This window comes from Hippoglossus stenolepis, chromosome 12, assembly GCF_022539355.2.
Source record: "Hippoglossus stenolepis isolate QCI-W04-F060 chromosome 12, HSTE1.2, whole genome shotgun sequence".
Lineage (NCBI taxonomy): Eukaryota > Metazoa > Chordata > Actinopteri > Pleuronectiformes > Pleuronectidae > Hippoglossus > Hippoglossus stenolepis.
Genome location: NC_061494.1, coordinates 18,374,157 through 18,400,855, shown reverse-complemented (window position 1 = coordinate 18,400,855; position 26,699 = coordinate 18,374,157). Strand labels below are relative to the sequence as shown.

The following is a 26,699-nucleotide window of genomic DNA, read 5'->3' as shown; positions in this document are numbered from 1 at the left end:
TACTGGAATAAATATATTATTCTGTGGTATTTCCATTGAGTCACTGAGGCACAAATCATTACTAAAAAAACTGAATTATGCACCTTTGCATGGGAGGATAATTATTATTTAGATGTCACCATTAGATGTTTATTTCCCTGGAAGCTGGGGACTCATAACCCGTCGAGTTGGAATGAAATCATAATTGATGGATAAATTATGCTCTTTTGCAATTTTCCAATTAGAACAAATTTGGCTGTTTATAGAGGCAACGTGAAAGCACCACATTAACTCCACCAATCCCACAATCCAGCCAAACTTTTCCCATCGCTGATTTTTCCTAATTAGTCATAAAGGCTTGTGTGGATGCCAGGAGTGATTCATTAGAGAATAGTAAAAAAAAAAAAAGGGGGCTGTGGTGCATAAAGGGAGTTTTATTTATAAAGTGCAGTTCATACACAGGGGTACATTCAGGAACATTAAAAGCAATGCAAAGACCAAATTAATATATATATATCAATATAAAACCAAGAAGCACAACTCAAAAACAATTAAGCAAAACAACAGAATTAAAGAGGTAAGGGAAAAAGTAAGGATGATTCCATAATGTTCCAAGGATACAAGGACATTTAAAAACAAGAGACATAGATCAAAAGAAATCAATTTAAATTTAAAAAAATGCACAATTCATTAAAATAAAGCTAAGTAGATCGAAAACAGATTGAAAAGAACAGAATAAAAAAGATTAAGAGAAGTTAAATGAGTTAAAAATATAAATAGATAGATATAGAGAGATGGATCAACAGACTGGTGTGACTGAAACGTCTTTGATCTTTTCTGTGTTTGACATTGAGCTCCAGAGGTTGTGACCTTGACCTCTGACGTCTGACCTTGTGGTTTTCCTCTGGAGTCACATCAGCAAAGTGAAGAGCAGCTCCTCCGTCTGCTGCGTTACAGAGAACCCACCAATCACAGGGCTTGTTGTGATTATCCTCGCCTCTATGATGCGGTGCCAGTGAAAAAAAAACGTGAAGCGCGTAATTGGCTGAGCAGAGCGAGAGTTAAATGTTCCTCCAGCCGAAGAGACGCACACTACTGAGCTCTCTCCTCCCGTAACACTGCAGCACAGAGCGGGCTTTCTCAACTCTTTCTCACTTTTTATTTAACTCTTTGAAACTTTTTTTTTAAAAACATGTTTTGGTCACTGTCGCTGTGCGTAATCGCAGCCTTCGCGTCCGCGCCGGCCGCAGACGCGCAATCCTCCAGCCGGTATGTGATCGGATGTCCCGCTCGCTGCGACAAGTCTCTGTGTCCCCGGGTCCCCGCGGACTGCCCGACGGGACAGACCCTCGACGCCTGCCACTGCTGCTCGGTGTGCGCGTCCGGCGAGGGGGAGGCGTGCGGCGGCAACGGGAAGCTCGGGGACCCGGTGTGCGGAGAGGGGCTGGAGTGCTCCGTCCCCGGCGGGGTGGCGTACACGGTCACGGTGAGGAGGAGAAGCAAGAGCGGGACGTGCGTGTGCAAAGCTGCCGACCCGGCGTGCGGCAGCGACGGGGTGTCCTACCGGAACATCTGCGAGCTGAAGAGGGTGAGCCGCCGGGCGGAGAAGCTGCAGCAGCCACCTGTTCTGTTCATCCAGCGGGGAGCCTGCGGGAAAGGTAACGGTCCTGTGGCTTTGGTTCTGGGTCAATGAGAACCCAAAACTATCTATCTATCTATCTATCTATCTATCTATCTATCTATCTTAAGTTCTCCTCAAACAGTTCTACGATGTACTTTCGCTTTTCAATTCTTTGTGTGCAGAGATTTTTTAGTGCAGAGTGAAGTTAGAAAACTTTGCGTTCATCCTACCTGGTTTATCTGCAATGAAAATTTTATAGTCATTTTATGTTTTTCACAAATTGAAGCCGAATTTACCTGATTACTGTTCACTTGTGTGACTTTTATATAAGTTTGAACGGTTTATTGATATATATTGATATACTATATTTGGATATTGTAAAGTTACAGTGTGTTTGTTAAAGACTAAAGACAAACATAAGACTTTCATCTGAGTTTGGGTCAAACTCTGAAACTGAATAAAGTGAATAAATACACAAATCCTGCATTTTTCGGCATTTTGTATTCTTCAGTTAGACAGATATCATGATGTATCGTTTTCTGATTGTCTTGCAATAATTCGATTATCGCAGAATCGCTGTATCGTGGATCACATCGTGCGTATTACATCGTGTCGTGACTTACTTCCACCCATAGTATGAACAGTCGTGGGTTGTTATGTGTGAGACATTATGTCTGTTCTCCTGCAATTTAAATCTTTGTTCCAACCTCTGCATCTTCTGGTTCAAATATCCCAAAATAGGCTGTTTGCTGTTTCTTCTCATTTCACCTTCATTCTCCTCCACTTGCTCTCGAACATCCTGTCCTGGACCACTGTGGATTGAATTTGACACAGATGCTATTATGACTAGAAGCTGCATTCAGTGGCACACAGTCCCCGTGTGTCTGGGATAACAAGAGCCACCATTCAATGCATGTCCCTCTTGTTCCTGCATTACAATTAGACTTTGATCAGAGTAGCCTTTCCTGAATAATGAAGTCATGATGTATAAGCTTGATTTGAGCCTGTGGATAATCTCTGGCATGCATTATAGCAGCAGTCACATGGCTGTAATCTCTGTGATTGTTTCAATGCAGTCCGTGCCAGGCTAGTCTGCTGAACATTAGCTGGACACAAAAGAATTTTCAAAGTCTGATAAGAATGAACCATAAAGTTTGAGAAGTTTTTCCAGCTATTTAGATTAACAGCCGGGTCCAAAAGTCTCAGAGAAAGTGATCTCAGACTTTTGGACCCGACTGTTCAATGTGTCAGTGTTTCTGAAATTAAAGACAATAAACAAATAATTGGAATCATTGAATCTCCTTGTTGAACTAAATTTAATCCAAAATTTAACTCATCCAGCAGAAGAACTCACTCCGTTCTCTCTACCATTGAAATCAAGTATTGATTTTACTCTTGTTCCCACAAATGTTCCCCTCTTCTTCTCAGTTCATCCCAAACCAGCTCCATGGTTACCTCAGCCAAGGAGGTCATGTTTTCCTACTGGAAAGATTACCACAAAACTCAGTGGAACATTGTGAGATATCTTGTTTTTCTTTATTTTTGGTTGATTTCAGGCATCTTTAGGATGGACTGATATTTAAGAGTGGGTTTGATTTGATGCAAATCCAAACAAAAATCTGGATCTATTGAATTTAAATGCAGTTTCACGAGGGGACTGTTGTGGTGGAGTTTTCACTCGACTGTGCTTCACTTCCATCACGTGACGCCGTCCTCTGTTACTTTCTCCCAAAGTTTTGGGTGATGAAATGGATTTCTACTTTTGTTACTTTCTCACCATTCTGAGAACAATATGCATTACTTTCTGTAGTATGGTGTTGTCCCATGAGGCAAGGCCTGTCTTTTTTAGCCTTGCTTAGTTTAGCACTTACCTTTGCACCACTTAAGGTTATTCTCCAGACTGAAGCTGCTGAAATCTCAATAAAAACAGGAAAAATGTAGGCGTTCTTAAACTTTTGACAGGTTGTGTTGGTTTTTACGAAACAGCTCTGAAGTGATGCATTTGTAATAATCGGGAAATGTGAGCGTTTCCGTGTGGAGCTGTACTATATCAGTGTCATGTGAAAAGCATTTCATCCTAATCAGTGGAGCTCAATCATAAGCAGACATCGTTCTTCACCTCCGCTGCACAGTGAGAGTGTGATTCTGTACAGTTCAATGAATGAGCCATTCATCATCATTAGTACTGTGTGTGTATTGTTCTTGTTGCCTCTTTAGGACCTTTTCCAGCATAAATACTGACCTTGTCAGGACCAGTACACCTCACTGGGACCAAAGCCCAGTTCTAATCAGGCAAAACGTCCTTTCTGAGATCATGATTAGGGTTTGAGGTCAGATGTGAGTCGTGGTTAGGTTAAGGTTGAAGTTAAGGATGAACTGGTCATGGTTAAGGTTAACAATAAGGTTTTGGTCAGGCTGTCCAGAATGAATGGAAGTCGATGCAGAGTTTAATAGGGACAGCTGCAGAAACCTTTGTGTGTGTGTGTGTGTGTGTGTGTGTGTGTGTGTGTGTGTGTGTGTGTGTGTGTGTGTGTGTGTGTGTGTGTGTGTGTGTGTGTGTGTGTGTGTGTGTGTGTGTGATTTAGCTTAAAAACTATCAGATGCACACGCTTGCACACGTGTGAGGAAACAGGTGGTAAAGTCATTGTATCTGTCTTCAGTTTTCTCAGTGTGTGTGTGTGTTTGAATTTGTATGGAGAAATAATTATCTATAGTTTAATATTGTTTCAAGAGATTATATTATATATATATCATATGAGCCATGTTGGGTGGCATAAGTGCAGATGTGTTTTTTTAACTCTCTTAAACTGCCACCAACGACCGTCAGTAGACCCTTGTTAAGTTCATTCAGAGAACGCTGCTCTGGCTTCAGGACACGCTGGTCTGAAGAGGCAGCTGGCTGCTGGGAACAATGGTCTGGAGCAACAGATCGCCAACAAGGAACTCAGCTGGGAAAATGAAAGAAAGAAGGTGGTGGAGCGGATGGAGTCTGGTACCTCACAGGTGTGTCAGGCCAGAGACGACTTGGTCAACGCGATGAAGTCTGTGGCGAAGAAAACAAGAGCCAGAGACGGAGTGGGAGCTCGAAGATGTGATGATGATGATGAAAGTAAAGGAGAAAGAAATATTCTTCCTCGGCGCTGATCTTGAGCTCCAGTGGCTGGAGATCCTGAAAACGACTGGAAGGAAGATATTGAAGTTCTGCAGAAGAGCTGTGAGGAGAAGTTGACCTCAAACTGTTGATCCAGCAGAGCATTGAACTACCCCCCAAACTCCGTCCTCCTCTCTGTCTTTTCCTCCCTGAGTGTCTCTCTTCCTCCCTGTCTTTCTGTTGTCACTCGTAAATCACACTTTACAGTAACATGAAGGAATGTGTGGCGCTGACTCAAAGCCACAGTCCCTCCTCTGACGGTTTCAAACAGGCAAAGGGATGCCGGGGAAAAAACACAAAATTAGCAACCCACATTTTTGGGGAAAGGTTTGTGTAGATCAAAAAACGGCATGGGTGCGGCGGCGGTGCTGACAGAATCGCCACATTTGTTTGTCAGTCGTGTAAGCAACTTCTATGGTGAAGTCATTCCTAGACAGCTAACCATGTCTGAACCAGAGACAAGACTGCGGTGAGCGCCATTGATTTTCCCCGGCACTCAGGGAAACTTTCCATCGCTGCAATAAAACAGGTCACATTTCATTTGGTACCTGAGATCCGCCGGATGCTTTGGGGAATAGTGATATCTGCAGTGGCATCCAGGGTCTCGCCTTTTCGTAAAGTTAGCCCAGCATCCGATGTGATTAAGGCCGTTGGCTCTGTGGATGAAAAGAAACTCGACCCTCTCTCCGAGCACCTTTAACTTGCCCTGCAACCAGGCCCCATGTTAAGAAAACACATGCAAGTACACTGTGCGTGATCTCATCTCGTGTCTGGACGTTAAAGATGGTGATTTTTCAAGCTGTTCACTGTGGCATAGAAAATTGGGTCAAATATTGCTGTGACCTATTTTGTTTAAACTTTTTGGGCCTTTTCAAGCCATCATCGGTAGTGACGGTGGAGAATTGGAGGGTTATACTGACAACGGTATCTGATGGACTAGATTACCAGGATGTTGGATGATTTTTGACTCAGAACTTCATTCATTGGCTGCATAACAAGAACCTAATACGAGGAATGTGTGTGACTAAAGTTGCTGATTCACTAACCATCTGTTTAGACTTCATTCACACTGAACTTTGCATCTATAGCTTCTAGCGAGCAGATGTGGCAGAATTCACCCTGTGACTCAGGCGGATGACATTGCGCTGAGCGTGCACATTCTTCTGCAACCTGTCTAAACCGCACATAATATTAAAATATCATCTTTGTGCTTTATGTCGTTCTGTCAGTCTCCTGCTCCTGTTTCTACACGTGTGTCTGTCTGTCTGTTTTCCTCGTCTATTCTCCTTCCTGTTCCGCACGTCTGCGATTCTCTCGCTTACTTCTCTTTCTGCTCGACCACCTTCGCTGCAGCCTCTTTCATGCACAGTTTTTCCCGTGATTCCATCTTTCTTCTGACTTCAGAATGGAAACGTTTTGTTCGTTTGTCCTCTTTCCTCCCTCCGATCACACTGACGAGACAAACAAACCTGATGTTATTTCCTTCTGTCCATACCTCCTCTCTGCTCTCTCTGCTGTCGTTAAAGTTGGATCATGATAAATCTCTGCAAACATTGAAATGATTGTGTTTTGAATTTATCCTGAAACCTGGTCTCCACTGTGCGTCTGTGTATTTTAGAAATGGAAAAAATAGGTTAGTTAGAGTCCAAATAACTTATAAGTGTGGGTTCGAACACACTTATAAATATGATTCCCTTAACACCAAGTTTCGTGGAAATCCGTTTTATAGTTCTTGCATAATCCTGCTGAAAAACCAACAAACCAACCAACCAACCAACCCACAAACCAACCAACCAACCAACCCACAAACCAACCAACCAACCAACAAACCAACCAACCAACCCACAAACCAACCAACCAACCCACAAACCCACAAACCAACCAACCAACTAACTCACAAACCAACCAACCAACAAAGAAATCAACGGACAGGGGTGAAAACATAACCTCCTTGGCAAAGTTTACAACAGAAAGAAGAACATCTTAACTGCAGACAAGCAGAGCCTCATCTAAACCAAATGTGTCATAATCTTACACTTTAGTGCACTAATGTTCACATCTGATTCACTGAAGAAGCGTATTGAGCCGAATTCAAGCGCACACATAACTGTGACAGTACTTCAGTGGTTTAGTTTCTGTGTCTCATGGCTCTGGTGCTTCCGTTTGACCCAGTTTGACCTAACTGTATCCACATCGAGTGTCTCCAGTGTCAAGAAGAAGAAAAAGCTGCTTCCTCCTGCAGCCGCCAATAAAACAGCAGGTACTATGTATGGGAAAACTGAGGAAGAATGGAGGCTGAGATCTTGAGCGGGGATTCTTGTGGTGAAGGTCAATGTGCGGGGAGGGGAGGGTAATGGGTATATGGGGTGATGAAGGCAGGGGGGCTTTGAGTATGTGTGTGTGAAACAGACAGAAGAAAGGAGCAGCTTCATGGTTTTCCTCTCATTGGATTCTTGATTTGACTCCAGGAATAATGTTTTAGGCGTGATCTTTGTCAACTGATTGTTAACACGACTGCAGTCTTTAAGTAGGAGTCATTTACTCACTCCGTTCCCGACCATCAGTCATCATGGCTTCCATATGTGTTGAATTTTAATTTCATCAGGTCACAGCGTTTAATTTACCGCAGAGCAGAAGTGTCATCATCTTCCTCATTGTATTATAGTCGTGAATCATTTTCATTTTCCTCTTCAGTGCCTCTCTGCGATGACAGGGCCTCCTTCAAATATATTATTATATAGACTATGTGTATATATGGCAGTAAGATGGATTTTTAAAAACCATGTATCAAATGATGTGAAAGTGATGAACAGAGAAACTTCACCTGAACCTGCAGTCGTCCATCACGTGTCCCTGGCATCAGTTCAGTAGCTGCAGACACGTGGATCAGACACTGATCAGGAAGCTTTACATCCGTATTCCCCTCCACACGACTCTGGCTCTCAGGAGTTAAAAGTTAAAGATGAATTAGTAATTTATTGGCGTATGAAAAGACAGCTGCTTTTCAGTTTGAATCGTAAGTCAACACCATTCTACGACAGTAGAGCCTTTCTAATCTCAGTTCAGCTGCAAAATTATACGTCTGGCCGTCTCATGTTCCTGAGCTTTGAGCAACTTTTGATTTATTATTTCATATTTCAGTCAAATCGTCACCACTGAGCTTATAGGACTTCCATCATCACATTTCCTCGCTCGTGTGTGTCGGGTTGTAAATTCCAGTGTGTGAGGAGGCAGCAGTCGTTGTCGTCGGTGAAGCTGAAGAGACTGAGAGACTGTGTGAACGCTCCAGAAACAGATTCTGGACACTGGGCCTTCTCGATCCAGTCGAATCCTATTAGAGCCGAAACAAACCCACGGGTGTGAAGCTATAGCATCACATTTCCATTAGTCGTCTTTCTTACTGTGATAAAAACCTTGTTTGACATTTATAAAATTCAATATTTGATTAGTAGCTTTAAATTTCAAGGAATTTCTATGTGGACATTTGGAGAAAAGTGGTTTCATTTTCTAATAAAACGTCTCAAGGGATGGCAATGTAGTTCTATCAGGCCACCATTTCTGCCCAGACTAAAAGAAACCTCAATAACTATTAAATCGATTGCTATGACATTTTGAACGGGCGTCCATGCTTCCAAGGGCGGCACAGTGGAACAGTGGTTAGTATTGTTGCCTCACAGCGAAAAAGGTTTCCGACTCGAATCCTAACTTTGCCAGGGCCTTTCTGTGATTTCCTCCCACAGTCCAAAGACATGCACTTTGGGGTTAGGTTAATTTGAGACTAAGTTAAATTGTCCTTATAGAATGTGATATATATATATACATACCGTATACAGTACAATAGCATATATAATGGTTGTTTGTGGACAGGTCGCCATCGTATCGCAGGGCTGTATTTTACGACTTTACGTTCCTTGGTTTATGCCCAAATAAGATTCCTATCATGTATTTTATATTTAGTGTTAATTAGCTTAATGCCATCGAGTCAATATGTTAAACTAATTGGTGAAAAGGGTAAACTACAGTATGTTAGCATTTGGCGCCCACCGCACAGCATGATTTGGCAAAGTACAGCCTTAGATAGCTAGCAAACTAGTAAGCTTGATAGATAGATAGATGGATAGATAGATGGATAGATAGATGGATAGATTTGACAGTTGAATGTTATCCATTGATCATATAGCACCAGACTCTCTCTCTCTCTCGTGGTTTGACAGATGTTTTCATTCTATATTATTTAGTGGAACCCGTCATGGCCCTGACTCCATGTTGGTGTTAGCTTAACGGCACCTCAAGCGGAAAGTCTCTTTCTCTTTCCTTAACCCTTCACTGTAATCACTGATATCCCGGGGATTATTCTTCTGCCTTTGACTTTCCGCAAATTCTGTCCTGCAGGAGAATGTAATGACTGAAACTGTTCCTTGTGAGACAGAATAGTTGGAGGTACGTGGCAAAATGAGGGCTTACGAACGAAGGGATGAAAAGCTCCGAGGGAAAGCTCTGGGGAGTCTTGATTCATAGCTTTGGTTAAACTGTCTTCTGGCTAGGACTTAATTACCAGGTAAATCCGTCAACGTTTCCTGACATGCCCAATGCTGGGTAGATGGTGTGGTGGGTGATTCAGTTCATTTGGCACTCTTCACTCTCAGTATATGTGTGTGAGAGTAGTTTTTGTACTAAGGACCATGGGGTAAGGGTGAAGGTTAAGTATTTATTTCAATTCTTTATTTCCAGGGCTCTGTGTTTGTAAATGAGCATGTAAGCATGTGTCAGACCTGAGCTAGACAGTCTCGACCGCAGATGAACTGTCGTCTGTTCTTTTCCTGCTCTGTGTTATGATAAAGGTTTGCTCCTCTCACACAGCTCTGACATTATGCAGTATGTTTTCTATTTGTTGTTACTCATTCAACATCCTGTCTGTGTGTGTGTGTGTGTGTGTGTGTGTGTGTGTGTGTGTGTTGTGTTTCCAGGTCAGGACAATCCAGACAGCCCAAGACACAAATACAACTTCATCGCCGACGTGGTGGAGATAATTGCTCCGTCTGTAGTTCACATTGAACTCTACCGCAAGTAAGAGCTGTGTGTGTGTGTGTGTGTGTGTGTGTGTGTGTGTGTGTGTGTGTGTGTGTGTGTGTGTGTGTGTGTGTGTGTGTGTGTGTGTGTGTGTGTGTGTGTGTGTGTGTGTGTGTATGGGCCAGACTGCAACACACTAAAATTTACAGCCCACCTGTGGATTCACCCAGGTCACTGCAGTCGGCAGCGTACCTCTCTCCCAGCTTCAGCCTTTTTTCCCACATCTTTTCTTTTCGCTGTTTCTCTCATCTCTGCCTCTCGTTTGTCTCTGATTCTTCGTCTTCGAGTCGTCTCTGTTCCGTCTGTAAAGTGCTTTCAGTGTCTGATCCTCCATCTTTCTCTCACTCAGATCTGCCTCTTACCTTCTCCTTTCTTCCCTCCTCCTCTGTTGCTTCTGGGGTTGACTTGAAAGCAGCTTTTCATCGAGGTTTTTCTGTATATTAAGGCTGAAATGTTTCTTTTAATCTCTCCAGCTCACCTTCGAATACTTTCCTGCCTGTGCTGTTTATATATTTACGCCTCAACTTCAGTCCCACACCACTGGTGCAGCATACATAGGTTTTGATGTCTTTCTTTGTTTTCCTAGAAGACGCCTGTTGAAGGAGTCAACACTAATACTCTCTATCCCCTTCCTCCTCCCTCCAACCATTGTCTCCCTCACTCCACAGGATGACCTATTCCAAGCGAGAGGTGGCAGTGGCCAGCGGTTCTGGCTTCATTGTGGCAGAAGATGGCCAGATTGTGACCAATGCCCACGTGGTGGCCAATAAACACCGGGTGAAAGTGGAGCTGAAGGGCGGCGCCTCCTATGACGCGAAAATCAAAGACGTGGACGAGAAATCGGACATCGCCCTCATCAAGATTGATGCACCGGTCAGTCACAGAGCTCACTTCGATTTGGTCCCTCCCTCTAGTAGTCAGGTCATTTAGCGGAGTATTCACTTTCTTGCTGAGAATGAGATGAGAAAATTAACAGTGTCATGTCCATATGTACAATTTGGAGCAAGAGCCAGGAGGTGATTAGCTGAACTTAGTTTAAAGACAGGGAAAGAAAACAAATGATGTGACACTGTTCCTTTAGTGTAGTGCACTTTTGCACTACACTTTCTATTCTCCATCTGTTGGCTTCCAGCTCTGCTTTCGATTCTTTGACCCTGTCCAGACCTGGTATTTACTACACTTTCTTTTCTGGGTCACATATGAAGGGAGGAGCCCACTGAACTGATGACCTCTGACCTGCCACAGTTTCCCAATGAAACAAAAGTATTTCTACACTTCTCAGTGACCATACATTGATTTGTTTTTGGGCACCACCTCAATATCAACACTGAGCAACACAAAATGGTTTCTATTTCTTTTCAATTGGGTGAATGAATGAATCCATTGGCAGAGAGCTGTTAATAAAGAACAGCCAAAATGTCGTCTGGACCGAAAACAACCTAAAAGAAGAATCACTGTTTGTGTTTTGTGCGGAGAAATTGTTTGACTCGTGTGATAAAAGAAAACTAGTCGGACTCCATGATGAGATTAATAGAACTGGACAAACATTTGTTTCACACATTAACTTTTGCAAGTGCAAAGATTTACGAGTCACTTGGAAAGAGAAAACAGCCAAAGGTTCTCCTGGCAACGTTTTCCATCAGCTGGTGGTGTGAGATCAAAACATTGACACACACAGTAATTCTTCCGTTTAACGGTTGGTAAGTTTGAAAGCCGTGAGATGGAAGTCTGGCATGAAAATGTTTCTAAATCTTGGAGATTATTCAGAGCGTGAGTGAAGTAAAGTGAGAATGCAGGTGCAGCCAAACAGGTCTTTAAGAAGCAGCTGTCTGGCTGTCAGTCCTGATCCTGTCAGTGTTCAAACACAACAGGCTGCAAAAACAACCGACATACATCACACACTTCTTCTCCCGAGCAGCGTGTGGAGACACTCGCTTATTACAGAGCGCTGGAAACACATCACCTGTTTAAAGCCAGAAATGATATTTAGAAGAACAGAGGTAAACATTTTCCTGCAGAGGAGGACAACTCTTTGTCCCTGTCTGTCCCTGTCTGTCCCTGTCTGTCCCTGTCTGTTTCTACTGTACGAGTGGGATCCACAACGTTACATGTTAATCACAGTGAAGGAGGAATGCGTGGCACAAAGCCAGGGCCGATTGACGGGGAGCGAGCGGGATGCATTGTGGAGCTCATCTCATGGCTGGATGACGCAGCTCAATAGATGCTTATGACAGCAACTCGAGGTGTTTTACAAAGACGTCGGGATCTGAAAGAAAGGCCGAAACACAGAGGTTTTGTTCGGGCCGACAGTGTGAGGGAAGAGCGCGGAAAAGAGCAGTGACAGATGCTTTGTTTTTGCTCATCCTGTAATAAAAAGCCGCTCCGTCTGTTGATGACAGGCTGGTCCTCATTCTCTCTCGTAGTTGTTTACATCACACGCTCAGCCTGTGCTGTGTACAGTCAGATTCCTGGAATGACGGATTCTTCATGTTGTTGCAGAAATGTTCGCGTGTACGTTACAGATATATTTCCCAGCTTTTCACTTAGAGTGTAGTCGTTGCATTCCTCTGCATGTCACCGTCTGGTTGAATCAAATGAGAGGGAGCTGTATCTGAGGTGTAAAAACAAATTCAACACCGTGTCTATACTCGTTTTGATAAAGAGGCTAAGTCACTGTGTGAAGTTGAATCAGGGTGATTCCTCAGGTGATCTGTGTGTGTGTGTGTGTGTGTGTGTGTGTGTGTGTGTGTGTGTGTGTGTGTGTGTGTGTGTGTGTGTGTGTGTGTGTGTGTGTGTGTGTGTGTGTGTGTGTGTGTGTGCGTGGGTGGGTGGGTGTACGCACTTCAGAGTAGTGAGAGTTGATGAAGAGGGGAATTAGAGGATGAGTGAGTTCTAATGAGAAGGTAGGGGGATGAGTGAAAATGCATTTTATCATTACATTTAAAAGTGTAAATATAGTCATCCCAACACCTTTCTGTTGCTACAGGGTCTTTAATTTCAGTATCTTAAGTCTTGCTCGCCCATGTATTCATTGAAACACCTATTAGTCGCTGAGAGAGAGAGAGAGAGACTAAGTCTATTTCTGTGGAGGCGAAGCAATGGGGGACGGAATTCCTTATTTTTCATTCTGTGTAAAAATACATGGCTAATCTGAGCAGTCTGTGTTTGTCAAATCCTCTGGTCATCTGCATAAATTATGGTATTTTCAGTAACAAAATCTCCAATTTGCTCATTGTCCCTCCACTGCAGCTCCACAAAGACACTGTCTGGGAAACAAAAGGACGACTTTGGTACTGAAGAGAAGTTTTGTTAAATTCAGACCATTGCAGCCATGTTTGGACGTGTTTTATAGAAAACTATAGGACTGTCGAAAATGACTCAGAAGGTCATCGCTAAGAACCGACTGGACAGTTACAGATACTGAAAACTCTTTATGGTCATGTGAAAGTTGGATTTAGATAGACCTAATAACTGTGAACTTATCCGTTAAGTCCTACATTTCAGGTCCTAAGCAGTAAACCTCAGCAGCAAGTGACAAGGAAGGAAAAAGGCAAAAAATTGAGTTTAAGAATAAAGATTTTCTAAATTTATTGTACACACAAACTTTAAATGTGGCCGCACATGTACCAGATTTGCCATATGTGAGTTAATGAATTCATATTCTGATTGGTACTGAACACTGCTCTTAAATCTTCCCTCTGTCATTTCCATCTCCCTCCCTGAGCATACTGTAGCCGACTGTGGTTAATACATAATCAGCCACAGATATTCAATTAACAATTGCACCAGTTTATGAGTGAGGAAGTTAACTTCTCCTGAGAATGACGCCTCGCTTCTCTCTTTTTTTCTCTTGTCTCTGTTGAAATGATTTTATTGGTAGCGAGGCCCAGTCTGCTCCCTGGGCTGTGGTCTGCCCTTCAGCTCTGGGGAATACATTAGTCTGTCTATACAGCAGCTGGAACTTCAGAGGGGAAAGGAAAGGGGGGGTGCTGCACTCACTTGTTCCTGTGCAGAGAGTCAGAGAGGAAGAGAGAAAGCAACAGGGACAGAGAGAGAGAGGGAGAGATGTGGTCAAGGCCTGGAAAATGGATCCATATGTCTGCAGTACTGTGTGAGCTAATAGGCTAATGAGTCAACTGTGTGATGTGGCAACAGCCCAATAAAGATAGAACTTGTTGTTCTTAGGCTTTAAAAGTCCTTTAACACAATTCACACCCAGGTTGGAAACACTTTCCCTGATTTGGATGCGTTTCACTTTTACCTGGATGGACTCGCTCTGACTCTGACGCTCTCTGACTTGTTGAAAGACATTTGACTGATGGTTAACTTCCACAGGCTATACCGTTTTGGAAAAATGTCAAAACACTCAAACTGACTGTGAAGAAAAGTTTCCGTGACATCCCAGATCATTTTATCACTTGATGCAGTCACAGGTCTGGATGATTTTATTCTGCTATACTGGGGTCACTTTGTAGCACAGAAACAAGAGAAATTGTTCGTGGTGCAGCTGAACATTTGCTGAACCACTCCTCCAAACGGTGATTATCCTGTCATAGTTCAGCAAGCATAGACACAGTATGTGTGGGTGTGTAGAAGGAATAAGAGCTTTTGGGATATATAATACACTGTGTGTATATATATCTACCTTTCAAAAAGTAATTTCAGCAGATTATCTAGAGTTCAGTGCACAACTGACCGCAGCTTAGTTTGCTTCTTCCCTAATGACTCATTGTTTTATAAAAATACTACAAATTCCACTAGCTAAATCTACCATCGTTAGAAAGAATGTCTCAAAAAGCAAGAGGAGTTTTTTATTAAAGGTTCAGTTTATATTTTCATCGAATCCCAGGCAGTGAAAAGAAAAGTTGCCCCAAGAAGACAAAAGAAGCCGAAACATTTGGAAGTCGACTCCCATAAAACGAGCTATTAACTGAACCCTCGTGCTAAACTGAGCTTTACGAGTGGCAGAGAAATCCGGCCTCATGTTGCCCACATGGTCGCCTGAAAAACAACAGCTCTGCTTGTTTGTGTGCTGCAACTCGTCACCTGGTATCAAGACTCGCAAATCATTCTCTCTGGGAGATTTGCCTGGGGTTTGTTTGGACGGAGCTATTATTGGAATACAGTATGGATGTGTGTGTGTGTGTGTGTGTGTGTGTGTGTGTGTGTGTGTGTGTGTGTGTGTGTGTGTGTGTGTGTGTGTGTGTGTGTGTGTGTGTGTGTTTATGTGCTCAGAGGAAAGAGAGGAATGTGCCTCCATGTAGCCGTCTGTAGTTTTGTTTATCTGTTCATCAGCAACATTAAGTAAATGTTTCCCCAGGAAGAGTGAGATGGATGAACAGGACTGACAGACAAATCATTGTGTGTGTGTGTGTGTGTGTGTGTGTCAGATGGGCTTAGGACGGCTCCCTGCAGGAACATGGAGGACAGGCTCATTGCAAGTGGAAAGACGCTGCACGTTGTCCTTCAGAGACACACCGAGGGGAAATGAATCACATCTTCCTCTCCTCCTCACCCATCCTCTCTCTTTCATCCATTGTCCCTGCAACCAAAATGGTTCCCATGCTCAAGGAGGCAGTTAGGTGGGAGAAGAGCCAAAGAAATCACACACACAACCAATGCACGTGTGCACACACATATGCACACACACACCGGGTCTTGATGCATTTTGTCTTGGCCTACTTTTTGGCCGTGTAATTGTTTTTCAAGCCTGCTGGACAGACAGCATCCCAACCCAAAACAGTTTTGTCTCGCCCGTCAATGATGTAAAAGTAAAGTAAATGACATAGATAATGGATTGATGGAGGTTTTATAATCCTTCTCTGAAATCGAATACACACAAAGTTTGCTTGTTACTAAGAAAGTCAAAAAAGTTTCATGAAGATTTCACTGTGATGAATTGTCTCTGGAACCTACAGTGTGTCCCCCTGTTTATCCAGAGTAAACTTAACACTGTTTCTAGGTGGAGGTGTTGCCCTTTGAGCCAGTTGCTCCTTTTATTATCTCACTAATTCATTTATTGCAAGTGTCATACTCTACAATCCGGGTGCAGGCTTTATGAAAGTGCAACACAAAAGGGGCTATTACCCTTTAGTTCTTAAAGTGGGATCCAGGGACCCTCGGAGTTCCTGCAGCAGATTCCAGTGAGCTCCCCCAGCCTCCTAAAGAATAGTCTAGACCACAATATAACCACACTAGACATATAAAACCTATAGGGAATAATGTGACGCTCATAGGTTTTACTCTTGCCATTATCATCTCTGCGTGCACAGTGTCTATGTTCAAGTTCAAGGTTGGACCATATCCAACACACACAGGGCCAAATATGAGGTCAATTGTAAAGAGGTTACTCAGAGTGAAATGTTTCAGCTCAGTGTAAATAAGAATGACCCAAGACTAAAGATAAAAGAGAGGTGTTGTTCATATGTTTCGGGCAGTTTTCCTGAAGCAAATGAACACATAAGACCTCATCTCCTCTCATCACCGTGATGGGAGCAGTTCAAAGTTTTGTGGTGTCTGGCCAGAACTGAGACGCCCTCGAGTCCTCCGAGCTCTCATGCAAAAGTCAGACATATGTTTGCTCTTACACAGACTCAGAAACCTTCCCAACAACATATGGAAACCATAGTGGTTTCCGTACTGGTGTCAGCGAGGATATGGCTCAGCCAGTGGGATTTGAACATGTTGATGTTACCTACAGTGCAGGGAACAGCTCGGTGAAGCAGAAATATGAACTTCATGTCTTGTCTGTGGTTTGGATTCACACCTACTTCTGTGATATTTGTCCTCACCAAGGAGGTTATGTTTTCACCCCTGTTTTCAGCACCCATTACATTTTGTTGAAGGTACTTGTTTCTCTCTAATACCAGAAAATCTCATTTCACCTCCTAGAATGAATACGTATAGAAAAAAACTGTTTAGTTAGTCTGTCAACCTTTGAGAAATGTAGCCACACTTTAGACGGCTATCGACTCGCCATTGCCTCCAATTACCGGCACAGTAGCCTGATTTGCACATAAAGTGCTGCTTGCTATGCAGATGTGAAGGCCAATGCAGAGACTCTCCATAGATTTTACTTGCTCCAACACGTTGATGATTTAACTTTTAAAGATTGATTTAACAAATTCAAAAATACGGAGCTCTGTAACCAACCTACTACTGAGTGGCATTCAACTTATAATGTGTGCTAACTTTTTTTCGTAAAGTCATATAAACAATATTCACCCTACAAATCTGACGGTTTTCAGTCCGCTAAACCTGCACAAACAGGCATTCATACACATGAGTCACACACCATACAAGCATCCAGACTGACACACAAACAACCACACCTACTGTCCGCTGTCTCCAACCCCTCAGCCTGCTCTTCTGATCCCCTGACTTCATATTATATATAAGCACGCTGAGACCTGCCCCATTTTATCTGCATTAACACATCCCCGAGGGCAGACGTCTACAGTAAAACCCTATAACGTAGTGTATGTATGAATATTGCAAGGTAGAACTCATAGAAGCATGTTTCCCTTGCTTTGAAGTCGCATGTATATGAAAGGAGCTTAAGTGAGTGAAGTTGAGCTTATAGACAGTGCGGGTCACGCACACTGACCCAAAGCGAAGCAGCCTCAGTGTCTCGATCTGTGTATTTTGAAGTGGTGAGGCTGTATATCTAAGCAGTGCCAGGTGTGTGGGTTTTAATTTACAGACGAGGTTGTGAGGGTTCATGCCCAGGCAACCTTCTCCCTCTGTGTGTGTGTGTGTGTGTGTGTGTGTGTGTGTGTGTGTGTGTGTGTGTGTGTGTGTGTGTGTGTGTGTGTGTGTGTGTGTGTGTGTGTGTGTGTGTGTGTGTGTGTGTGTGTGTGTGTGTGTGCATATAAGTACACACCTCAGAAACTGTCGGGCCACAGTCTGTCCCAGTTTGACTGAGGTTCAAAGTTTGCACCTGGTCGTCTAGTCATAAAATGGTTGTTAGTGTAATGGTTTTTTAAGCGAAACTCCAATCGACCAAGGCGTAGTGTTAAATACCTTGAATACCACTTAGAACCCTTATGAAAACACATTTAAATTCACCACATCCAGGTTTTTATTTTGATCTCCACTAACTCATAGATATCAGTCCCCTAAACAACCAGATTTTTATCAAGATCCATGAATTATTCTCGGAGAAATTGACAAATTAACAATTTAAATTGGTGAAAAACATCCAATCTCTCAATGTTAAAGAAAGTGAGCGCATCTGCCCCCTGATCTGGATTCACACCAAAATTGAGTTGGTTCTTTCCCGATCCATACCGTATCCTTCCACTAAGACAAAGACAAACACAAACACGAAGGGCACACAGAGAATATTGTGAGTATTCCTGTTAAATAAACGCTAATGAAAATGTAACGTCCCTGGCAGAGGTAATAACAGATCTATACAGCGACTCTGCAGCTTGTCTGCCGTCCTGCTGTCGTTTCACTGTGGTGTCCCTGATAACTTAACTTTGATCAAATCTGTTTGTGTGAAGAAATCAAAACTAAGCTCAGGGACAAACGACTGAGGAAAAGAAAGTCTGGAACTTATCTCCAACACGAGCCTCCTGCAGCTACGTCTCTGGTGAAGACAAGCAGAGCTGTGTAGTCGCCCCTCCTTGAATCTGACGCCATCTCATATCTGAACTCTCAAGAACTTGGAAAACATGGTTTGCTTTAGGGAACGTCAGAGAGAAATCGATGGCATCATACTGAAGTCCAGCAAAACAATGTGAGGCAATGACGTGGTCTCCAGCCCAACAAAACAAGAGGCTTTCATTTTCAGAAACTAGAGGCTATTCTCGTCGACCACATCAGAACTCCTCAGCTGCCTATAAAGGATTTTTCCGAGATACTCCCCCAATTGTTGCCGTTTTGGATCTTAAACCCCAAAAAAGAAAAAGAAATAAAAGATTTGGGTCAGAAGCCGCTTTAGTCCAGCGCGGGCTGCATGCATCGATGAAATATCAAACAGAACTGGGTTTGACTCACTCGTCTCACATTCTCAAACTCCCTTCCTGTGGTTTGTGGTGTTTGTTGTTCCCCTCTTTTCACCTTGCCCTCCTCCACGTGTGGCTGTCGCTCCATTGGGTGAAGTACCAGTGCTTCTGAAATAGCAGGGTGTGAGTCACTTGGGTGGTCAGCAGAGTCGAACTTTACACAGCGGGATGGTTTTCCACGAGTCACGAGTCCAGAATGCTGAGCAGCCGTGATCAGTAAGCGATGCGTAAGCTGAAGGTCTTTCACAACGTTGTGCACGTTCAGTGTTTGCTCAGCTTGTGCGTCGGCAAAACTGATGCATTTTGCTTTTGTGCATGATTTATCTGAATGTGTTGTGTTTTGGGGTTTGCACGACAGAGACTATAAACTATAAACTGCAAAAACTGCATTAACAGCAGACAAGTTAGACAATTCCTCATAGGTGACATTTTGGAGATACAAGGTTTTCAGCTGATGGCAACAGTCACCATGGCACCGGTGGTATCGCTAACTGTTATGGTAATCATGGTGACCAGCAGTGTGAGTCCTGAAGGTCTTGGCAGTGACTCACATCCATCTGACGTCCTCTCTCTCAGCGCTGTGTGTGTGTGTGTGTGTGTGTGTGTGTGTGTTCCTCTTGCTTCCTCTCTCCATCTGGTTATACTCTTAGGGGGGAGGAGAGCGGGGGTGATTATACACACTGCTTCTCCCCTGTCAGGTGCCTGTTTGTGTGTTTGCACCTGCCAAATGTATGTTTTCCTCAGGTTTATGTACACACTCCTGCAGCCTGTGTGCGTTTGTGTGTGTGTGTTTGCTTTTAACATCCCCACAATGTACAAACAAGCCCACAGGCACCAGGAGCACGGCCTCGGACATCTGTGTTAGTTGTGTGTGTGTGTGTGTGTGTGTGTGTGTGTGTGTGTGTGTGTGTGTGTGTGTGTGTGTGTGTGTGTGTGTGTGTGTGTGTGTGTGTGTGTGTGTGTGTGTGTGTGTGTGTGTGTGTGTGTGTGTGTGTGTGTGTGTGTGTAAGGTATAAGGTGGAATGTACGGTTGAAAGGTTCTCTTTCTCAGTTACTGGCTATCACTATCTTTGTCATCTTCTAATTATAACTTCACCTCAAGGGTCAAGATCGTTGACGCGTAACAAACCGACAAATGAATCGAACGTGTGCGTTGAATGTTTTCTCACAATAAGATTTTCAAATTTTGCATAAACTACATTTTAATTCAGGCGTCTGTTATAAGGGTTTTATTGTCTACTACTGCAGACATCCATAAGAAGAGAAAAATGTATGCAAGCATGCACAGGCAGTGAGGTGTCGTGTTTTATGACTGAGAATAACATGATTTGTGATTTGCCTGCTATACGTCTGGGTGTTGCATGTTGCATATTTCCCGGGATCCTTTTGTCGGTGTTTGCCAGCTTGTGTTTCTGTCTAAGTTACCTTGCAGCCTCCACTGACGCCTATTTATATCCCTGAGTAAACAAAATGGATACACAGGGGGAGCACAGATCCCTTTCTTTCTCTAGGATAGTGCTGGCCATGCCGTCTGGGCTCTGGGTCTGTGCACACACTCAACGGGATGTGGCTGTGCGTGGGCACTGCCCGGCAGTGATGATTTCATTCAGAAAAGGAAACTGTCACTGCGGATGGATAAATATATCCTTTCTCTGTCTGGAGAGACAATTCTCTGCAGCCTGGTTTCCACTGCTCACTGAAGCCGGGTTAATGAGAGCTTAAGGTCGTCATTGTGCATCCGTCAGTTCCCCGGCGTCTGTGTTTGTTGGCACACATATGCGATTAAAGTGATTTGTCAGCAAGAGTCCAACAAATAAGCTTCTGATCTGGATTATTAGCATGTGAGTTGAGATGTTTGGCGTCAATGTCACTTCTCCCTGCGGTGGAAAAGCAGTAATTGTTTTAACGTGGGAGAACTGCCACGCAGCGTTGAGTGGGTTGTGTTTAGGAGACTTGAGGTTTTGCTGAAATTATGAAACACATGATCATGTGTCCTGAAAGCTCTGTATAGAATCAGTCCAGTTGAAGCAACATTGAGTTTGACTCTTTACAAATCAGTCAACACTTTAACACAATCTGAATTTTATATTAAACATATTATTAATATCATAACACATGTTTTTTACATGCAGAATACAGCCAAATATAAGTCATTATTTTTTTTGCTGACCATTTTAGTATATAACCTCAAACAGGAGAATCAGCTGTTGTTCATCTGTTGTAAGATTTCTGGAATTAGTATCAACATTTACAAGTGTTTCATTTATGACCACTTAAAGTCACACATTCACACACACATTCATCAAACCACCGACCTTCTGGTTCGTGGACGATCTGCTCCACCAACTGTGCCACAGCCGCCTGTTTCAGTGGCCCATGCCGTGCTACTTACTCTTCTACATGTTCATACTCATGACTCCATTCTTTTTCCCAATAACTTTGGCTTCCAGTTGTATGAACGCTGTCCCCTTGTGTTTCTTCTCCTGCAGACCAAGCTGCCCGTGCTGCCGCTGGGCCGTTCCTCGGACCTGAGGCCGGGGGAGTTTGTCGTGGCCATCGGCAGCCCGTTTTCCCTCCAGAACACCGTCACCACAGGAATCGTCAGCACCACCCAGCGAGGGGGCCGAGAGCTGGGGCTTCACAATTCAGACATGGAGTACATTCAGACGGACGCCATCATCAATGTAAGTGAAAGAAGAGGACATTTTATTGTGCAACTCATTCCTGCGAACACAAATAACAAGTGGTGTATCTTTTTGACAGTACGGCAACTCTGGAGGGCCTCTGTTAAATTTGGTAAGTGAAAATAAAAACATGTTTACATTTCCATGACATTTTAAAATCCACATATTAATTTAGAGTTGTGTTTTTACAAGAAGCTAAGTGGGAGTTTTCTGTTTCAGGATGGCGAGGTGATCGGGATCAACACGTTGAAAGTGACGGCCGGCATTTCCTTTGCGATTCCCTCAGACAAAATTCGGGAGTTCCTGGAAGAGTCCTATGTAAGACAGTCCCGAGGTACGAGCTGTCACTCACTGACTCATTGTGTTTTCATTTTATCGCTTCTAAAGCTGTTACAATTTTGAAAGTTGGCTGCGAGAGTTGGACCAAGATCTCGTGCACCAATTTTATATAGCACAGCATCTCTCTGTGCTTTCTTGAGTCCATTTTCAGTTTTCTGTGCCCAGCATTACCTCACAGTGTTATGAGATTACAAATAAACTACAATGAGGAATATGCCAGTACGTGTTATTTTATGTTCGTGCTTTACACCCCAGTGTGTTTTGGCCCCGGCACCGGCACACACATGTATTTTATATGTGGCTGCCAACATGACGTTTCACTTTAATTTCAAGTGTGATGAACTAACTAAAACAAACCAGACTCTCCAAATTTATGAGGAAACATAAAGAAGATGGAGTATGTAGATGTGCACATGTGCACACGACCCTGCGAGACGTGTTTAAGATTAGTGAGGCGATCAGTGATCCGCAGTCTGGTCCAAAGTAATATATCTTTCACTCATATGCAGAAAACAAAACACACTGGGGGTATTTAAATTGTTCTGAGGTCAGTAAATGACTTCATAAAACCAAGAGGCCAGCGTGGTGGAGGCAAGAGGATGAATGATTGTATTTGTATTGTGTTGTTTTCTGTCTCCAGGGAGAGCAGCGGCTAAGAAGAAATATATCGGTGTGAGGATGATGACTCTCACTCCATCGTGAGTTGAAATCTGTAGAAATGCAGTGAATGATTCCCTTTGTTTTACTGTGGACAACATTAAAGTGTGACATTCAGATTTTTAGTTTGTTTTGCTAGAGGGTGACACGGTGGTGCAGCGGTTAGCACGGCCGCCTCACAGCAAGAGGGGTTCCCAGTTCGAATCGCAGGACGTCGTCTGTGTGTGTGTGTGTGTAGGCTGTGCAACCGCTGGAGTCTAGCGATGTCTGCTTTGTGATTTATTGCTGCAGAGGCCAGAACATGAATGTCTTTGGAGGCGATCTCAGTTTATCCTGACAAACCAAGCAAAAAACAACTCCTTAGATATGTGGAGCTGCTGCTGCACAAATAGAACATCAGACGTAGTTTTGCATATGATACTATTCAACTAACAAATAAACTAAAAAACAAAATAACAGAGAGGCTTACATACAAAAACTTAAATGACCGAGATGTCACATGCCTATCCCAATAGAAAAGGGAGATAAAAAGCTGTGTACAGGACTTGACAATGCAGATAATGACTCTGTACAAAGATTTTGTGTGATTATATCGATTAAATAAAATAAATTAAAATGCACATTGGATTGTGTGATAATTGGCATTGTTACATTTGCATGCAGTGGGTTTTCTCCAGGTATTCTGGCTTCCTCCCACAGTCCTTCCTAAATTGTCCGTAGCTGTGAATGAAAGTGTAACTTTTGGTGTTTGTCCCTGTACGTTGGCCCTGTGATACGCGGGTGTAGCCCCAAAGATAAGCCGTGTAAAGTTGGATGTTGTTTTGCCAGATGAAAAATTTAGAGGTATCAACCCATGTCCTCTTTTCTACCTCTAGACTGGCCAAAGAGCTGAAGACTCGACACCGCGACTTCCCTGACATCACCTCTGGAGCCTACGTTATGGAGGTCATTGCAAAGACACCGGCTGCAGTGTAAGATGTGATATTTTGTGCGCTTAGCTGCAAAACGTATGTTTTTATGGTGAAGTGCAAATATGAGTTGTTTCTGGCTCTTTCTGAGCCGCGGGGGTATTGTCTTTGGCAATTAACGCCACACAAGAGCCCCATCACTCTCCACAGGGCTCCCTCTGGCCTCTCATAATGTAAATAGACAGTATATTTCATTTCCTTTCCCTTAATTCATTTCTCTCCACCAACTGTAAAGCGTGCACACGGACACACACACTCGAAACTCACACGCAGCCTCCTACACAACTGTCTCACTCGCACATAAATTCATAGCTCACTCCGGCGTGCCTGAAGTTCCTGGCCTTTCTAAAATATCCCCCCTCCTCCCACAACTGCAGCCCACTCCAATCAGCCACCACCACAGCTCCAGCGCAGTCAGGCTCTGGAGATGCTGAGGTCAGCTGTTTCCTTCTAAACCTCATGCAGGGAGGTTACTCGCTGCTCTGTGGTTTTCCTGCTCACCCAGCCCTCTCCGGAGCGGTCTCCCCCTGCGAGGCCTCGTCAGAGTTTACTCGTCGCTCAATTCGCCCCCCTGCTTCTTTGCATAATGACATTTCTGCGGTTCCTTTTAAACCCTGCGTTATTTTCTAGCCTGCACTTTCAAGCTTTTAAACTCGTTCCTGTTTTATATGCTGTTTTATTAACTTTGGGAATCTAGACCCTGCTGTAGAGAACCTACCATTTGCTGCGTCGGAGGTGTGAGAGCAGCTGAGGGTAGTGAGGGAACTGAGCTGCAGTCGTGTTGTTACAAGTGAAGGTGTGGTGGTCTGTGTTTACATGTGGATGTGATTAAGCGGCTGTGTCGGGAGTCGGCGTTTGATACCGCGGCCGGTTACTGCCTCGGCCTGTGTGTGATTCCACGTTTACTAGGTTGTTTTCTTCAGTATGTTTCTGCGTCTGCTCAACATGTTTTCATTTGCTCGAGTACTCTGAACTTGTTGTGCTCTCATTCCTTCATTATCATTGCATCGTGAAAGTAAACAGATGTTACATCGACAAAGATTGTGCTCACAGATCACAGATGTACAACTTCTATTTGTTTATTAAAACATTAGAAACACATCATGTGTTGTGTGTGTGAGCTGTTACATCTGTTGACTATTAACCTACTGTTTCCCTACGTAATTATTGCAACACTATGTAATAGCAAGATTACACAAAAACAACTGCATGGATTTTCACAAACCTTGGTGGACGGATGAAGTATAGGTCAGGGAAGGACTCATTCAATTTTGGTGTGGATCCAGGTCAAGGGGTTGACTCTTATGTCAGATGAGAGTATAGGGCTTGAAAATCATGTTCTGCTTACCCACAACACAACTCTCCTCCTGTTCCCTCCTCCAGCGCTGGCCTGAAAGAGCACGACGTCATCATCTCCATCAACAGCCAGAGGATCTCAACAGCGACCGATGTCAGTGCCGCCATCAAGAAGGAAGGAACCCTGAGAGTAGTCGTGCGCCGTGGAAACGAGGACGCCATCCTCACCGTTGTTCCAATGGAGATCGACCCTTGACCCTCCAAAAATACATTAAGAAAAAAAGATCCCACCACAGGAGCTGGAGCTAAGTTTCACTTATCACCAGTGGACCTTATAATGGAGATGGGCTTCACTGACACACCCTCTCCCTGTGGCTAAAAGCCAGTGGCGCCACACATCCAGGAAAATTCTGGTTTTGCCTTGAAAGGAAGGACTGCACAGACGCTCTAAAAGCAGTGCTGTTACTTTGTTTTCCACGTGTGTTTTCAATTTTAGTCTTCAATGCTTTCATCACTGCTACTACTGTTCGGCCACAAACATAAGACGTTGGTTATCGGCTTATTGTTTCTCTCTGCTTCTTCTTGTGTATTTTTTATATATTGACTTTTTGCAGAGTCAGTCCTTTTAAAACAATTTATAGACTCACTGGGCAAATCTAATTTGTATAATTGTTGTTTTCTAAACTCCTTTTTTTAAGTACTGAAGAATGTTGTTGATTTTGTGCTGTATCCTGGAAAAGAAATAAAGGGTTGACCTTTTGTTTTGACACTCACCATGCTCACTTTCTCATTTTCTCTCTTTCCATCTCCATCCACTTTATACACATATAAACTTACAGGCACACACATTTTGAGATGGGCTGACGTTACAATATTTTCTTTGTGTGTGTATGCACGGTTTCCGTAACCGTTGCTCGTGCACACACACACACACACACACACACACACACACACACACACACACACACACACACACACACACACACACACACACACACACACACACACACACACACACACACACAAGGGGGACATAAAACCAATCAGGATCTGGTTTAAATTTGATATGGGCTGGATATGCGACTGGTGTGATTATTGGGCCAGGGGCTCTGAAGGCTGACCTCAGAGACAGGAGTGCGAGCCAAACAGAGATCCCAACCACGACGTAGTGGCCACAGATGTGGGGCTCCCATGAACATGCTTGCCACATAAATGTTGGACAGAGATGGTGAAGTAGACCTCTTAAGAACAACAGAAACCACCACACCATACAAACAGCTTCAAGACACACAGGACAATCCCTGAGTGAAAAAACATTAACGGGGGAAATCTGCGATGGAAAAACTGTGCAGAAGCTTGAGTTTTCTTTATTGGAATCTACCCAAACGAATAGTCTGTCTGCACAGAGGTTAAACTGAGTCTCATGATATGTTTAAAAGACAAAGGGACATATGTTCTACTTCATCAGTGTGGCTTTTTCAGTTTTTACATTTGATTTGCAGACCAGCGCTCTAATAACCAGTGCATATTCCTCCTTCCTCCCTCCCTTTTTTCCATTCCCATACACCACATGGAAGCTGTATTACAGAGAAATGCTTTCCCATGATGTTTGGCAGCCAATAGACATGCATCAAAATCACATATTATTTTAAGGATCCACGCGACATTTAAAAATAATTTTACATCTTTGAAATATAATCTCAAACAGGACACTAAGTTGATATATGCACATATTTGCGGTCAAAGGGCAAAGGTGCATTAAAAAAAAAAACAAGCACACTGAGGCAGACATGTGACTGGAAGTGTTTCTGCCATCTCATGGTGCTGTATCAGTATTGCAGTCTCTTGCCTTAATTTGCCCATGCAACTGTTTTAAGTTAAGCACAGAGTTTAAATTCTATTTCTTTAGTTCACTTGGCAATG

General features: G+C 43.4%; 1 protein-coding gene across 1 annotated transcript; it reads left to right on the top strand.

Moving 5' to 3' along the window:
• The first annotated feature begins 1,029 nt into the window (after positions 1-1,029).
• htra1a (HtrA serine peptidase 1a) lies at positions 1,030-25,549 on the top strand. Its single transcript, XM_035172948.2, has 9 exons — positions 1,030-1,637; positions 9,719-9,818; positions 10,490-10,694; positions 21,322-21,516; positions 21,596-21,628; positions 21,736-21,850; positions 22,496-22,553; positions 23,388-23,483; positions 24,864-25,549. The coding sequence occupies exons 1-9, from the start codon at positions 1,172-1,174 to the stop codon at positions 25,030-25,032; spliced, it is 1,437 nt and encodes a 478-aa protein (XP_035028839.1). The 5' UTR covers positions 1,030-1,171; the 3' UTR covers positions 25,033-25,549.
• The last annotated feature ends 1,150 nt before the right edge of the window (positions 25,550-26,699 follow it).

Coding starts and splice junctions, on each gene's coding strand:
- htra1a (XM_035172948.2), top strand. CDS start 1,172: ATGTTTTGGTCACTGTCGCTGTGCGTAATCGCAGCCTTCGCGTCCGCG. Junction 1,638..9,718: donor GCGGGGAGCCTGCGGGAAAG/GTAACGGTCCTG, acceptor TTGTGTTTCCAG/GTCAGGACAATCCAGACAGC. Junction 23,484..24,863: donor GCAAAGACACCGGCTGCAGT/GTAAGATGTGAT, acceptor TCCCTCCTCCAG/CGCTGGCCTGAAAGAGCACG.